The sequence below is a fragment of the Macaca mulatta genome, chromosome 17 (assembly GCF_049350105.2).
Source record: "Macaca mulatta isolate MMU2019108-1 chromosome 17, T2T-MMU8v2.0, whole genome shotgun sequence".
NCBI lineage: Eukaryota > Metazoa > Chordata > Mammalia > Primates > Cercopithecidae > Macaca > Macaca mulatta.
Window position 1 is genome coordinate 108,157,634 of NC_133422.1, and position 14,728 is coordinate 108,172,361.

Below are 14,728 nucleotides of genomic sequence, written 5' to 3' on the forward strand. Positions count from 1 at the left end.
AAGGGACACACGTGAACTGGAAGTAAAATCAAACAATGGCCTGCTCCTTCCACCAAAACACCAAGCACCCGGAGAAAACAGGAAAGAAAGGCAGGAGGCAGCAACACACGTCATGCCCTGGGGTGGGTTCTGGGTCAGAGCCGATCCCTGAGGTCCAGACGTGCAGAGGGGAATGGAGAACCCTGTAATGCGCCCTTAATAGGAGGTGCTGCCGAGGGCCCAGAGCAAGACCCGGAGTGCAGCCGCGGGGCAGGGCCCGCTGTGCGCATTCTGGGCTCCTGCACCAGCTGCTGATACCCTCTCCTCCCGGGGTCAGACCCCGCGAGCGGCTGGCGGCTCAGGGTCCCCCTTTCACCCGGGGTCAGATCCCGCGAGCGGCTGGCGGCTCAGGGTCCCCCTTTCACCCAGGGTCAGACCCCGCGAGCTGCTGGTGGCTCAGGGTCCCCCTTTCAACCGGGGTCAGACCCCACGAGCTGCTGGTGGCTCAGGGTCCCGCTTTCACTAGCGTTCCCTGTCTTGTTTTGAGGTGCCAGCCGTCGTGAGTCCCTGCTCAGTGTGATCCCTGCTGCCTCTCCTCACCTGCCGTTTCTCACCTGCTGTGAGGCAGAAACTCATCAGCAGGCGGGTGCCGGGCGCAGCCGAGGACCAGCACACATGGCCTCTGTGCCTTTCCACTCAGAGGCAGCATGTGTTTTTGTGGCTCTCAGAGATGTGGAAGTCTGCAGGCGCAGCGTCACCTTACCATGCCTCGTAGAAGCTGGACTGCCGCAGGACTTTCAACGGGATCCTTAGTTCTCCCAGGAATTCATCTCCAAACTTCAGGTTACTGGCATTCCAGAGGTCAACTCTGAAAAACGGCATCAGTACAGCTCTAGCTGACAGCGGGCAGCCCGGGTGAAGCAGAGATTACGGGCCATGCTTTGTTTCCCTAGGAGCAGGGGGAGCCTGCAGCGCCTCCCAGAGTCTCCATCAAGGCTCAGCCCACCGGGCACGTTTAAAACACATCAGACCAGCCTGTGGTTTTGGAATAAAGATGAGTGTCTCCCAGTGGTAATGGGCAGGCAGAGGAAGGCAAAAGGCTCTTAGATAGGAAGGAGCCTGGGTGTCGCTCCGTGCACCAGGGAGCTACATGATCCCAGGCTCTGCACCAGGAAGGAGCCGGGCATCGCTGCGTGCACCCAGGAGCTACGCGGCTGCTGCCGCTCTCAGCTCCAGCACCATCTGTCCCCTTTGCCCACAACAGGCCCAATGTCAGCAGCCTGTGCACGGCGGGCAAGTGAGACCCTCAGGGGCCTGTGGCGTGTGCCTCTCGCACCGTCCCAGCGTACGGCCCAGCAGCCTCCATCTGCAGGGCTCAATGCAGGGGATGATGAAGAACTTGGGCTGTAGAGAGGAGGGTGCCCATGGAGGATGGGCTGGCTGATTCAACAGCCAGGGGCTCTCTGCTTTCGTCACATGAAAATGTGCCTCAAAACAAAACTGGGTGCTTGTGAATGCCCTGCCCCTGAATATAGAACCCTGTGTCCACAGATCGCTTATGACCTGGGGCATGAAGTGGATTCAGGGGCCACGCACACCACAGCAGGGGGAGAACCGTGGCCACAGCATGGTCCACGAATCTCCCTGAGTAGCCTGGGCCCAGCATCGTGAAGCTTCTGCTAATGTCTAACACGGCAGCGGCTTCCACTAATGCTCTGTCCTGGTGTGGGACGGTACGTGTCCCCTCAGACCTGGGGCTGTGAAATTCTGACAGACACACAGCATACCCGGCTACAACAAGTCTACAGGACTGTACCCCAGTCCCTCATGGCCAGGACCCACCCGCATGCCTGAAACACCCGAAGTCATGTGTGGCCAGCTCTACCCACGGGCCTGAAACCCCAGTTACACATGCCCGGCCCTACCCAGGCGGCTAAAACTCAGCAGGTCTAACCACACTGTGGCCATCAGGGGCATCCCCCTAGGGGGAGAAGATTCCGGAAGGCCGGTGATTCTGCTGCCCTTGCGAATCCTGCAGAGGCACTGGCGTCTGGGGCCGGGGAGGGCTGACAGGCCGCACAAGAACCCATAGCGCGCTCTTTTCAGAAGGAACAGAGGGGACCGCTGATCTGCGCAGGGACTTTGGAAATGTGCCAAGTGGCCAGGCAGGCGCATCTGCCTTTAAAAAAGGAAATATTTAAAACACGTTTTGTGTGCTTTAAAAAAATTCAGTAACTGGACTTCACTCCTGAATTCAAAGCTTGGTGTAAAAAGGAACCAACGATGGTGCTTCCTTCTCTTGAAAAAGGGGCTGGTGGTGGGGCTGGCATGAGTCCTGGGGAGGCTTCCTTGATGCCCGGCCCAGGGTCTCAGGCCCTGGCTCAGTACCGTGAAGCCTGGAAATGAAGGTTTAGGCCAAGACATTTAAAAATGGGACTCAAACCGAGACAGTTGGTGGAGACAACCCTGCTTTAGGACTCCCACGTCAGGGACACTCCTACAGTTCAGGACCCTGACCCCTCAGGAGGTGGATCTGACCGACCACGTCAGGGACATTCTGTGGTTCAGGATGGAGACAACTAGGGAAGGCGGAGCTGACCGATAACATCAGGGACATTCCTATGGTTCTCAACCACAAAACCACGCCTCCCAGCAGCCGTAGGGCCTGAGCCACACGCCGGCTCCACATGTCCCGGTAAGGGTCCCCCTGGGGCACTGCCAGGCCCTGGGAGGGAGTGTGACCAGGTATTTGATGGCACATTCTCCAAAATGACCTAAAGAAAGCAGGTGCATCCCAGGCTCAGGAGCATCCCAGGCTCGGGGTCTCAGGGCCGGCTGGGGAGGGTCAGGAGGGAGCCGTTTCGTTCCTTCTCTGTCCAGCATGGAAAGGTTCGGGGGCTTCAGGGGAGGTTCATCTGCCTCTTCACAGGGGATGGGGGCATTCGTTGATACAGAAGGAACAGAGGCTACGTTCAAAAAGAAACAGGAATCCAGCCTATTTTCACTGGGAGGGGAGAACCCACCAGCGTTTGTGAAGAGCACATTCTGGGGCCCGCCCTCCCCAGACCTCTGAGTCAGCCGGATCGTGGGGCTTTCTAAATCCTGGACCTGAGATCACCTCCCAACCTGCGAGAACCCGCAAGCGATTTCCCCGTTTCCCATGGGAGGCGCTGAGGAGCCAGGAAAGGGCGGTGGGGGCTCCAGGGCAAAGGCTGACGATGCAGCTTCTATGACCACACGCAGGAAACACAAACCCAGTAGTACCAGGTGAGAACATTTCACTCGAGTCAAAGGGGACAGGGTCTCCCCAGAGGCCACCCAGCTGAGAGCCTCAGGAGTGCCAGGGCCGGGCGCCGTGCAGACCCGCCAGGCCTGTGACCTCCGAGTGAGGCCTGCACCCATGGACGGCGGAGGGCTTAGAACAAGACCTTAAGAACAGCTGCAGCCTGTGTGCCCCGTCGCTCCTGGTGGATGAAGAAGCCTTTCGGCCGGAGGGATGCGGACCTCTGGCCTTCGCCTCTTCGCAGGAATTGCAAGGTGAGCCCTAACACCACCCACAGGCTGTCACTTCAACTACAGCTTCTAACATCTGTTGTGAAAATTACCAAGAAAATGGAAATTCTTTTCTACCTATGACCCTATATTTAGAAACAAATAACAAAAGAGCTGAGGAGTTTGGGTGAAAACTGCCGAATCGGGGACGCGGAGCCTGGTTTTCTCACCTGATTTCGAGCTTGTCCACGTCTTCTTCCTCGAAGTCAAAGTGAGACTTCTTGCTGTAGCTACAGGGCCGGGTCACCTGGAGTCAGCGGAGAGAGAAAGCGCTGAGACCGTGGTGCCACCAGGCGGGGGTATCTCCACGCGGACCCAGGCCCCGGGCTGCACTTCCTCTGCGCTTACCCACACGCCACTCAAGGGCCACAACCGGGAAGGCCCTAGGTGAGATTCGGGATTCAGGCCCGGCTTCCTGAGTGCCAGCATTTCCCACTCACAGAGCTCCTGGAGGGGCAGACCCAGGCAAGACCTGCCCCAAGGCCATTCACAGCCACTGCCGGACTCTCCCAGCGGTTCCTCATGGGTGCCGGGCTCCAGGGACCTAAACGTCCCTCACCTGCACCTGCTCTAGGCTTGCCACCCTGTGAGGGAGGGACCCCCTCTGCCGTGGAGACGAAGCGGCCCCACCTCAAGGCTCTATTTGCCAACAGGAAGTGAAAAGCGTGAGGCCTGTGGTGCCTGAAACTCGCCAGCCCCTAACAGACCCCAGCACTCTGGGAAGCGTCAGATGGCGGAAAGTCAAGACGCTGCTACCTTCCTCCTGACACCTCTGCACCGTGGGTTCCTTAGAACAGAAAGGGAGTGAAGGCATAAAGGGTCGAGGCTCCGGGACCGCCCCCCACTGCCGCCAGCCTGCAGGGTCCTTGCAGCAGAGCAGTAGGCCGCTCCACGGGCTCCAGGAGACCACAGTCGGTTACCACCTCGAGTTCCAATTTAACCACCATCAGCCATGCACCAGGTCACCCACGTTTACAAGGAGGGCTCCCTCCTGCCCGGCCTCCCTCCCTGCCCCACCTTCTCTGGGCCTCAGCAGTGATGCTAGCTCAGGAGCTCTCAGCTCGAAGTTCTGATGCAGGGTCTGACGCCAAAATCACGTTGCTAGAACTGCCTAACCTCTGAGCTTGCCCTTCCTGATTGGTAAACTGAGGCAAAGATCATGCAGGGGCAATTCTCTGCTTCGGGTTGAGGGCTGCTGACGCCTCCTCCTTCCTGACCTACACACCACTGTCCTCAAATTTGCTTCCCCCCAACTTCCCCATCTCATAAAACTCAGGTCAGGCAACATCTCCTCCAGGAAGCCCCTGACACCCCTGCCTCACGCCCTCTCTGGGTCAGAAGCAGCTGAAGCCGAAAGAGACAGGGTCCTGGTGAAAGAGGTCCATGGCTGCTAAGGAAGGGGTGGAGACGGAGTGAAAGGTCACAGACTCCAAAGAGCAGGGCCCCGTGTGGCCCACACGGCAGTGGTCAGCGAGGTCCGGGCCTTCCCTGGAGCCCCACAGGTGGTGATGCAGACCACGGTTTTCAGACTCTCTGTGGTCACTAAATTACTCCAGTAGGCTGAGACCCACGTCTTTACAGAGTGAATGGGAGTGCACAAGGTAGAAACGGTGTGAGAACACTGCAAGCGTGATGAGCACCCGGGTGTGGCCGGGCAGTGGGCGAGCTGTACCCCACTGTGTGTATGACAGCTCCACGTGTGGCAGCCGACGACCCCACCGTGTATATGACAGCTCCATGTGTGGCAGCCGAGCCGGGGGAAGCTGCCACCTGGAACTCTGTCCATGCCACACGCCTCCTGCACCGCCAACAGGGCCCAGCCTGCCCCTGGGAGCCTGGCAGCTCCCTGCCTTCCCTTGCTCTGGCAAAACCATCTTCTCCGCCTGTCTCTAAGTGAGGGCTTCCGTTTGAGACAGAAAACAGATTCCACCTCCAAAGCCCTCCTCACAGCGGCCCTGAAAGCCTGGGTCTGGCTTCGGACACCAAGTTCCCACCTCTGCCTGTGGGGCCCTTTTGAGCCTCAGCAGTGCCCGTGGGTCCTGCTCAGACTGGTAGGTCCACTCTCCAACAGTCCCCCCAGAGCTGCATGCATCGAGCGCCGCTCAGCCATCATGGCTCAGGGGAGCCCGCCTGACCCCTCAGGTGTGACTGGCCATGCTCCTGCCACAGAGGCCTCATCCATCCTCACATCTCCAGGGCTTGTGCACGGGAAGGTTTGTGGATGGGAAGAGCATCTGTCTAAAGGCCCTGCAGACAGCCATCCCCAAACCGCGCCAGCCACATGGCAGGTCCCCACTCCATGAGATGCAGCCGTCCCCAAACGGCACAGTGGGTCCCACTCTACCAAGTGCAGCCCTTGCACCCTCCTTCTCATGGATTTTGGTGCTTCATGTTCTGAGAGGATCTCTGTGTCTGAATCCTTCCCCGCTTTGCTTCAAAACCCTGCCTATTTCCACTGGAACAAGCATTCCGCCTGCTCAGGGACACTTGGGCAGAGCAGCCAAAAAGACAACAAAAAACCCCAAAGTCCTGGTAATTTGGAAAGATTAACCTGTCATCTTTTTTTTTTTTTTTTTTTTTTGTATTTTTTAGTAGAGACGGGGTTTCACCGTGTTAGCCAGGATGGTCTCGATCTCCTGACCTCGTGATCCGCCCGTCTCGGCCTCCCAAAGTGCTGGGATTACAGGCTTGAGCCACCGCGCCCGGCCAACCTGTCATCTTTTAACCCAAATCTGGGCCAGTTCGGGAGACAACGAAAAGCCTTTCTCTCTCGGGAGAGGAGGGAAGGTCTTGGGGCCACGGGTCCTAGGGCCGGCGGGGCTGCCTCCTCTCCGGGAGGAACTTCCAGAGGGAAGAGACTGAGATGGTTCTGATCCAGACTTTCTGCCAATGTGTCTCGGGTGCAGCCTGCACTTGACGTTCACCCATGAAGATACCAACCTCAAAATAAAACACTTCATCGAACTGGGGGTTGTTGGTCTTCCGCTTTACTTTCGTCTTCTTTGCTTCCGATCTGTTATTGAGAGAGAAAGGATTGGGATTAAAGCAACACTGCTGATTCCAAGTCTCTCAGTCATAAAACTGAGCTCTCAAATGCACAAGTCACTTATTGCCTTTATTTATTTCATAAATATTTCTGTTCGTCTCCAACTCCAGATGGTATGCAAATCCCGAACCTTTACCGAGACAAAAATACTCAGCACGAAGAGCACGAAGGCTTCGTTTTCTACAGAGCAATTTTGGAGCAATAAAGAAAACAAAAGGAAGTAAAAATTACATATTCTACCTCAAAGCGCAGCCTCCTGCCTCCTCCCAAATGAGGCAGTGGCCTCGTGATTTCAGAGCTGGACCCTCGGACCCCAGGACCAGAACAGAAACCTGAGGCGTGAGGCCACTTGCCTGAAGGGTCCTGCCAGCGTCACGGTGGCGTAGGGGTCGCACTGCCCATTCACGATGGGGAGGCCCTGGCACTCGACGATGCTGAGGAGAGAAGCAGAGGCGGCGTCAGGAGGGAGCGCAGACCCCCGGGCAAATGGCGAGACAGCTCTGGGTTGGGCAGGAGGCCTCGGTTCAAGCTGTGAGATGCGGTTTCCTCCCTGGAAGGCAGGGAGGGCCCATGACAGCCGCTCTGCCTCGGTGTGACACTGAATCACGCCAGCCGTTCGCAAAAGCCCAAAACAACACCTCTAAGGTGAGCATGTGCTTTAGTGAGGACGCCGGGAGTGTGTGACAGGACATCTAAAGCAGTGTCATCAGGGGGGCAGGACCCCGAAAACAGCGTCATCCTGGGGGCCCAGGACGTCTAAAACACTGTCGTCTTGCGGTGCCAGAACCTCTAAAACAGTGTCATCCTGGGGGGGCCAGAACCTCTAAACAGCATCATCCTGGGGAGCCACCGGCTCTGGAAATTTCTGTGTGTTGGTTTGAAAACCCCTGTGTACTCCTCGGGAGCCAGACGGGCCACTCGCTGTGTGCTCAGTCCCTGGTGAGGACGCGTCTTACCGTGTGGCGAGCTTGTGGCAGACGACCCCAGTGTCTGTGATGACCTCGCTCAGCCGCAGCTCCAGGTGCACTTTGCCCTGCAAGGCATGAGGACGGGGTGTCAGGGGCTGTGGCGCTCCCACAGGCTGCCAGGGCCGCACAGCCCAGGGAAAGCCTAGAAGGCAAAGGGAGCAGGTGGCTCCACCCCGCCGCAGCCGACGGGCACGTCTGGCCCCTCCACTCCACCCCCGGACGCAGGGTCCCAGCCGTGGCCTTCCTTCAGGAGAGCTGCCTGCCTGGCCGCTCAGCCCCATGTGGCTGCCCAGGCTCCTGGCTCTGCTGAGAGCAGGTCGCTGCCTCAGAAGTGAGGGGTCCAACCGTGTGGGAGATGGTCATTCGGTGAAGCAGCCCCCCAAAGACACTGACGCTGCAGCTGCTCACGTGTGTCCACTGGGGCAAAACGGAGGGGAAGCAAGCTCTCTCCTGAACCGGGGCCACTGCCTGCCTTTACCTCCCCACAGGCAAGGCCGCATGGAACCCGCAGGAAGCTTGGAGAGCTCACATAGAGAGCAAGGCTCACACAGACAGCAAGGCTCACACGGAGAGCAAGGCTCACACAGAGAGCAAGGCTCATGGGGGCTTCCAGCAGAACAGACAGCAAGGCTGCCCTGCGGGTCCACCTGTCTCTACAGATCCATCTGTCTCTGCGTGCTGCTGTGTCTGTCCACCTGTCTGTGTGCACAGCTGTGGATGTGTGTCCACCTATCTGTGAGTACGACTGTGTGTCTGTCTGCCTATGTGTGTGTGTGGTTTGTGTGTCTGGCTGTGTCCACCTGTATAAGCATGCTGTGGTGTGTGTGTGCCCATCTGTGTGTGTCCACTTGTCTGTGCATGCAACTGTGTGTGTCCATCTGTGGATACTGCTGTGTGTGCATGTCCACCTGTGTGTGTGTCCACCTGTGTCCATCTGTGCATTTGACTGTGTGTGTGTGTCCATCTGTGCTGTGTGTGTGTGTGTGCAGCTGTGTGTCCTCCTGTGTGTGCGGCTGTGTCTACCTGGGTGCATGCAACTGTGTGTGTGTCTGCCTATGCATATATGTGACTATGTGTGTCCATCTGTGCTGCTGTGTGTGCGTGTCCTCCTGTGTATAGCTGTGTGTCCACCTGTGTGCAACTGTGTGTCCGTCTGTGTGTGTTGCTGTGTCCACCAGTGTGCATGCGACTATGTGTCCACCTGTGTGTGCATGTGACTGTATCTGCTTGTGTGTACGTGTCCACCTGTGTGCAATTGTGTGCATGTTTGCCTGTGTGTGCATGCAGCTGTGTGTGTCTGCCTGTGCATGTGGCTATGTGTCTGTGTGGGCGTGCAACTATGTATGTGTGTCCATCTGTGTGCACACGGCTGTGTGCATCTGCCTGTGTGTGCATGAAACTGTGTATCTGCCTGTCAGTGTCCGCCTGTCTGTGTGTGCGTCTGCCTGTGTGTGTGGCTGTGTGTGTCCTTCTGTGCATGCAACTATGTGTGTGAGCAGCTGTGTGTGCATCTGCCTGTGTGTGTATCTGCCTGTGTGTCTTCTTGTCTGTGTGTGTGTGGCTGTGTGCATGTCCTTCTGTGTGTGTGTGCGACTGTGTGTGTCCACCTGTGTATGCGTGTTTGTCGACCTGTCTGTACATGCAACTGCGTGTGGATGTCTGCCAGTGTGTGCACCGCCTGTGTGTACATGTGACTGTGTGTGCCTGTGTGTGTGTGCGGCTGTGCGTGCCTATCTGTGCGTGCCGCTGTCCCTGTATTTGCTCCAGCCTGAATGGCACTGAATGGATGGAATGAACACAGACTCATCCATGCATCAGGAGCTCTGCCTGGCCTGGCCCTGAGCTCTTGCTCCTGAGGCTCCAGCAAGGCCAGGGCCTGTTCCCCAGGGCTTGTCACTGCCTGTGGGAGGGTGGGAGGGTGGGAGGGACGGGCAGAATGCGTGGCGCTAAGACGTGGACGGCAGAACCGACGGCAGCCCTGCAGCATGTGGCCTGGTGCAGAACCTCAGATGGAGCAGGGACCTCGCTTAGGCCCCACCAACCTAAACGTTAAAAAACCTTAAAGTTCCTTCAAAAATCTTCCAGACACCTAGCCCGCCTTGAGAGGTAAATCACCTAATAAGAAAAATAAACCATAAAATAATACCCCAAAAATTAGTCAAGAGATATTTATTCCCTATACAAGTTAAAAATAGCATCTTCACATATGCCACTAAGCTGTTTTTCAAAAACCCAGACCCTCAGCAAACAGATCTACCAACACAGACCACAAATGCAGGGGGGATCACAGACCCGAACCCCAAATGCCAGGCTCTGTTCTGTGGCTGTCCACGGGCTAAAGCAGTGCCCTGAACACCAAAAGACAGGAGGAAGTGCCTGGCCCAAGAGTAACTGAGAACCCACCGCTTCATCCCATTCTTAAATGGCGGGCGCAAACTCCCTCAGGACAGAAGTGTTCAGATTAGAAAGAGTCTGTGCAGATGGAGGCAGCTCGATTCCTGTTAGGGAGCTTCAGGAAGAGTCACGCCGCATCGGGGGTCGTGGTCCCCAGCAGCAGGTTGCGGCCCCCATGTGCTCTCCTGGCTCCTGGCAGCAGGCTGTGCGGCCCCCGTGTGCTCTCCTGGGTCCTGGCTGGGTCCAGGGGCACCTGGCTGGGCACCATCAGGTCCTGAGGCTGCTCTGTTCCTGCAGCGTGAATCCTTCCTGACCAGCTGACTTGTGCGCTTCCGTCTTCTGCTGATTCGGGAGTGGGAACAAACAAAATCCACCCCTGGAAGGCCCTTTCTCCTGCCAGAAAAGTCACTGAGTAAATCTGCAGGTGCCAGCGCAGGCTGGAGAATCCCAGAACGTTTAGAGGTTAAACGACACAGTTCTAAATAACACACAAATTGGAGAACACAAGACACATTTTAAAATGTTCTGGAATAAACAGAAATGAAAGTGTTACTCATCAAAATCAGTGGGACGGGCCGGGCGCGGTGGCTCAAGCCTGTAATCCCAGCACTTTGGGAGGCCGAGACGGGCGGATCACGAGGTCAGTAGATCGAGACCATCCTGGCTAACCCGGTGAAACCCCGTCTCTACTAAAAAATACAAAAAACTAGCCAGGCGAGGTGGCGGGCGCCTGTAGTCCCAGCTACTCGGGAGGCTGAGGCAGGAGAATGGCGTAAACCCGGGAGGCCGAGCTTGCAGTGAACTGAGATCCGGCCACTGCACTCCAGCCTGGGTGACATAGCGAGACTCTGTCTCAAAAAAAAAAAAAAAAAAAATCAGTGGGACGCAGCGGGAGCTGTGGTCAGGGTTTGACAGAATCTGGAGTACCGGCCGCACAGACTAGAGCAGAAGGGAGATCCGAACCCTGACCTGAGCTCAGGGCTGGGAGACTGAGGAAAATGAGCAAACTAAACCCAGAGCCCAAGAACAGAAACCAGAAGTCAGATCAGAAACCAACAGAGAAAAATCAAAGCCAAAGGCAAATTCCTTGAGAGACCAATAAAATTAATAAACCTCTAACCAGGCTACCAAGAGCAAAGGGAAAAGGCACAAATTCCCACAGGAAAGGAATGAGAGGACTTGGCTGCCGATCCTGGCACCTGCCTAGATGCTGCACTGAGGTCCCTGGCACTGCACTCCTGCGAACTCACAGACGTAGCAAAGGGGCCCAGCGTCCACCACGGCTGAGGTCCTGACAACGCGTGGCTGCAGTGTCACCCGGTGTCACCCATGGGGCCCTGGGCGGGGGCTACTGAGGGGTGTATGGAAACTCCATACTCCGCTCAGTTTCCCTGTGAACACAGAACTGCCCCCAAAACAGAGTTAATTTTTAAAAAGCAGGCAGTGGTCCCCATCCATCTTTCTCAGGAAGGCCTTCCCCAGGGAGAGAGCAGTGCGCGGGACCAGGTCAGGGTCCTGGCCCCCGCAACCGGCTGCTGCATCCCCAGCTGGGCGGGCAGCAGCCCAGAAGGCAGCCAGGACAGAGGCGCCTTGGATGCAGGGCTGTTCCACGCCGGCTGCAGAGAGGAGACAAAGTCAGCGGGCAGGTGAGAGGGGACACAGACGCCACGAGGAAGGAAGCCTAGCCTTGGCCCTCTCCTCCTGCAACCCTGGAGAAACGTAAAAGCTTGGCCCTGGATGACAGACAGTGACTTTGTTTGCTCTGAAAATCCTTCCAAGAGGACTGTCTGCTGCACAAACACAAAATTCCCAGAGGCTGTAGCAGGAGGCTGGAATTTCTATCCCAGTCACTGATTTCATGGTGCAACTGGAAGGCTCCAAGGGGGAAAATACGCAGGTGTCTCTCGGGCGGACAGCGGACCCGGGGGTTTGCTGTGATCCCTCGCAGGGCCGTGCTATTTCCTGAATACGTCACAGATGCACTTGAATGCCCGGCTTATAAAGGAGCTCAGTGACCCCCCAGGCGCCCAGATCACCGCGATGCCTCGCTGTCACAGGCAGTGCCCCCGCTGGCATCTGACGCTGACACTGCCCTGCGTCGGGGGAGGGTCAGAGAGCACAACGCTGCATCATAAAGTGATTTAACGAAGACTTTCCAACAGTGTCCGTTCCAGAAGGAAGCAAGAAAGGTTTAATTGTGTTTCCCCCACTTCTGCGACGCACTCACTGGCCTCCCCCATGGGCCGTGTCTGTGACACTTACTGTCCGGCCACGGGACGTTTCCTGGAAATCAGAGCGGAGGGACTCAAGGAGCCGCACTGCCACCCCCCTGCCTTCCTGAAAACAGTCACTATGACATCTTACGATAAAATGGCGGCCCTGAGACTGGAGCTGCTGCTGCTGCTGCTTTTGAGATGGAGTTTCACTCTTGTTGCCCAGGCTGGAGTGCAGGGGAACAATCTTGGCTCACTGCATCCTCCGCCTCCTGGGTTCAAGCGATTCTTCTGCTTCAGTCTCCTGAGTAGCTGGGACTACAGGCGCCCACCACCACGCCCGGCTAATTTTGTATTTTCAGTAGAGATGGGGTTTCACCATGTTGGTCAGGCGGGTCTCAAACTCCCAACCTCAGGTGATCCACCCGCCTTGGCCTCCCAAAGTACTGGGATTACAGGCATAAGCCACCAAGCCCAGCCTGGAGTTGAGGTTTTAAAGGTTGGCTGGAGTCCAGCAGGGACGCTGCTCCCTGTCACGGCCACATTTTGGGCGGCGTTGTGGCTGACTGCGTCGGCAGCACCCGCCCAGGTCCAGCGGGCATCGGAGAGCACTGACCCTGCCTCCTGCCCTTTAGACAACAGCTCACATGGCCGGGCGCAGTGGCTCACGCCTGTAATCCCAGCACTTTGGGAGGCCGAGGCGGGCGGATCACAAGGTCAGGAGATCGAGACCACGGTGAAACCCCGTCTCTACTAAAAATACAAAAAATTAGCCGGGCGCGGTGGCGGGCGCCTGTAGTCCCAGCTACTCAGGAGGCTGAGGCAGGAGAATGGCGTAAACCCAGGAGGCGGAGCTTGCAGTGAGCCGAGATCGCGCCACAGCACTCCAGCCTGGGCGACAGAGCGAGACTCCGTCTCAAAAAACAAAACAAAACAAAACAAAACAAAAAAATAGACAACAGCTCACATTTGCCTTCCATAGAGCGCAAATTCCCGGGAGACTGACACCACTTGGTCCAGGATCCTCACGTTCCGGACAGTGAGAGGCAGGCTTGAAGGACGCCGGGCTTGGCCCTGGGCACGCCAGCCGCCTCGGGCGTTAATTATGAGAGTCTACCAGCCGTGAGATCAGCCAGCGGCATTCTTATTTACAGCTTCGTGGAGATGAAATGTCTGAGTCCTAATTGGTGTTGCACAGTCTCCCCTGTGATGACTGTCACAACAGCCCATCGACAGGCAACCGGACCAATAGCACACGCTTCGCACCTCGGATCATTCCTCAGCCTCAGAAGGAAGGAGGTTCCGATACCACAAGTGACCTGGAGGACGTCGTGCAGAGCGACATCAGCCTCAGGAAGACCAGCAGGGCAGAGCTGACTGCCATGAGCCACGGGGAGTGGCCCGCATCAGAGACAGAGTGCGATGGGGCTGCCGGGGGGAGGAGGGACGGAAGCGCTTGAATAAACCTCTAGCCAGGGGACAGAGGGGACAGAGGTTCCGCTTTGCAAGATGAAAGGAGCTCTAGAGATGGGTGGTGGTGATGGTTGTACAATATTATGAATACATTTAATACTGTGCCACTGCATTGGACATTTTAAATGGTTAAAATGGTAAATCTCATGATGTCTCTATTTTACCACATAAAAAACTGGAAAAAATAGCATAGAATACACACAGAGAGACACACGCACAGAAGCATGTGCCTGTGAACTGGTGAAATCTGGGTAACGTCCATGGACGGCACAAATGTGGGCATCCTGGTTGGTGTTGCACCAGCTGCACAGGGCGGTGCCTGGGGAAGCCGGGAGAAGGGAGTACGGCCTTCCGTTTTCGGGGCAAGGAGGAGATTCGCCCCTTGCCACTCCTGTGTACTGTTTTGGTGTCTTCCTATAAATCTATAACCATTTCAAAATTAAATCAATCTAAAAAAAAGGCAAGAAAGAGGACAAGCTACACCTGCCAAAAAAAAACAAACTTGAATCTGAGGAAAACGATAAGGCTGCACTCTGCCTGCTGCTCAGAGACCCCAGCGACGCGGGTATCCCAGAATAGAAGTGCCGGGAACACGCAGGCGGGAGCGGCCCAGTCAGCAAGCCCCGCCTCCTCCCGGGCAGCACGTGGGAAGCCCCGCCTCCCTCCCACAGCAGCACGTGGGAAGCCCCGCCTTTCTGCTGGGACTCCAGGGTCCGCTGAGCAGCGCGCTGGGGCCCTTGTGCTCTGGGGCTGCGAGGACAGTCATTAGTTCTGCAGTAATCACAGCGTCCTTCACTTTCCACAGCACGTGTGGGTTCCCCAGCCAGCGCTTTCCTAGGAAGCGGAGTTAATTAAGTGTGAAGCACAATTAGCACAGGTCCTTTAGGGCAGGGCCATTCCCAGGGCCTCTTGGCTCCATTCCTTCATTTCCGTCCAGGGCCTCACCCCGTCCCCCTGGCTGGGCTCACCGTCAACTTCATGAATGAGCCCTTTGCTGGCCATGGGAGTGTGCCCAGCCTGTGATCTCAGCAGATGGCGACCTTGACCCAGTGAAGCGCAGAGGACGAGGGCTCCCGGGGAAAAAGGGTTCCCCGGGGACGAGG

The 14,728-nt window shown here is 56.8% G+C and overlaps 1 protein-coding gene across 4 annotated transcripts in view; it reads right to left on the minus strand.

Annotated features, from left to right (window-relative positions):
- Positions 1–14,728, minus strand: part of RASA3 (RAS p21 protein activator 3) — a 133,550-nt gene that overhangs the window by 34,585 nt on the left and 84,237 nt on the right. For all 4 annotated transcript variants that reach the window (XM_015121528.3, XM_077974113.1, XM_015121529.3 and 1 more), the window contains exons 5-9: positions 7,534–7,610; positions 6,931–7,011; positions 6,472–6,544; positions 3,702–3,778; positions 743–847 (exon numbers count right to left, since the gene is read on the minus strand). In XM_015121528.3, the coding sequence (XP_014977014.2) occupies positions 743–847; positions 3,702–3,778; positions 6,472–6,544; positions 6,931–7,011; positions 7,534–7,610 (413 nt within the window). The remainder of the gene's footprint in view (positions 1–742; positions 848–3,701; positions 3,779–6,471; positions 6,545–6,930; positions 7,012–7,533; positions 7,611–14,728) is intronic.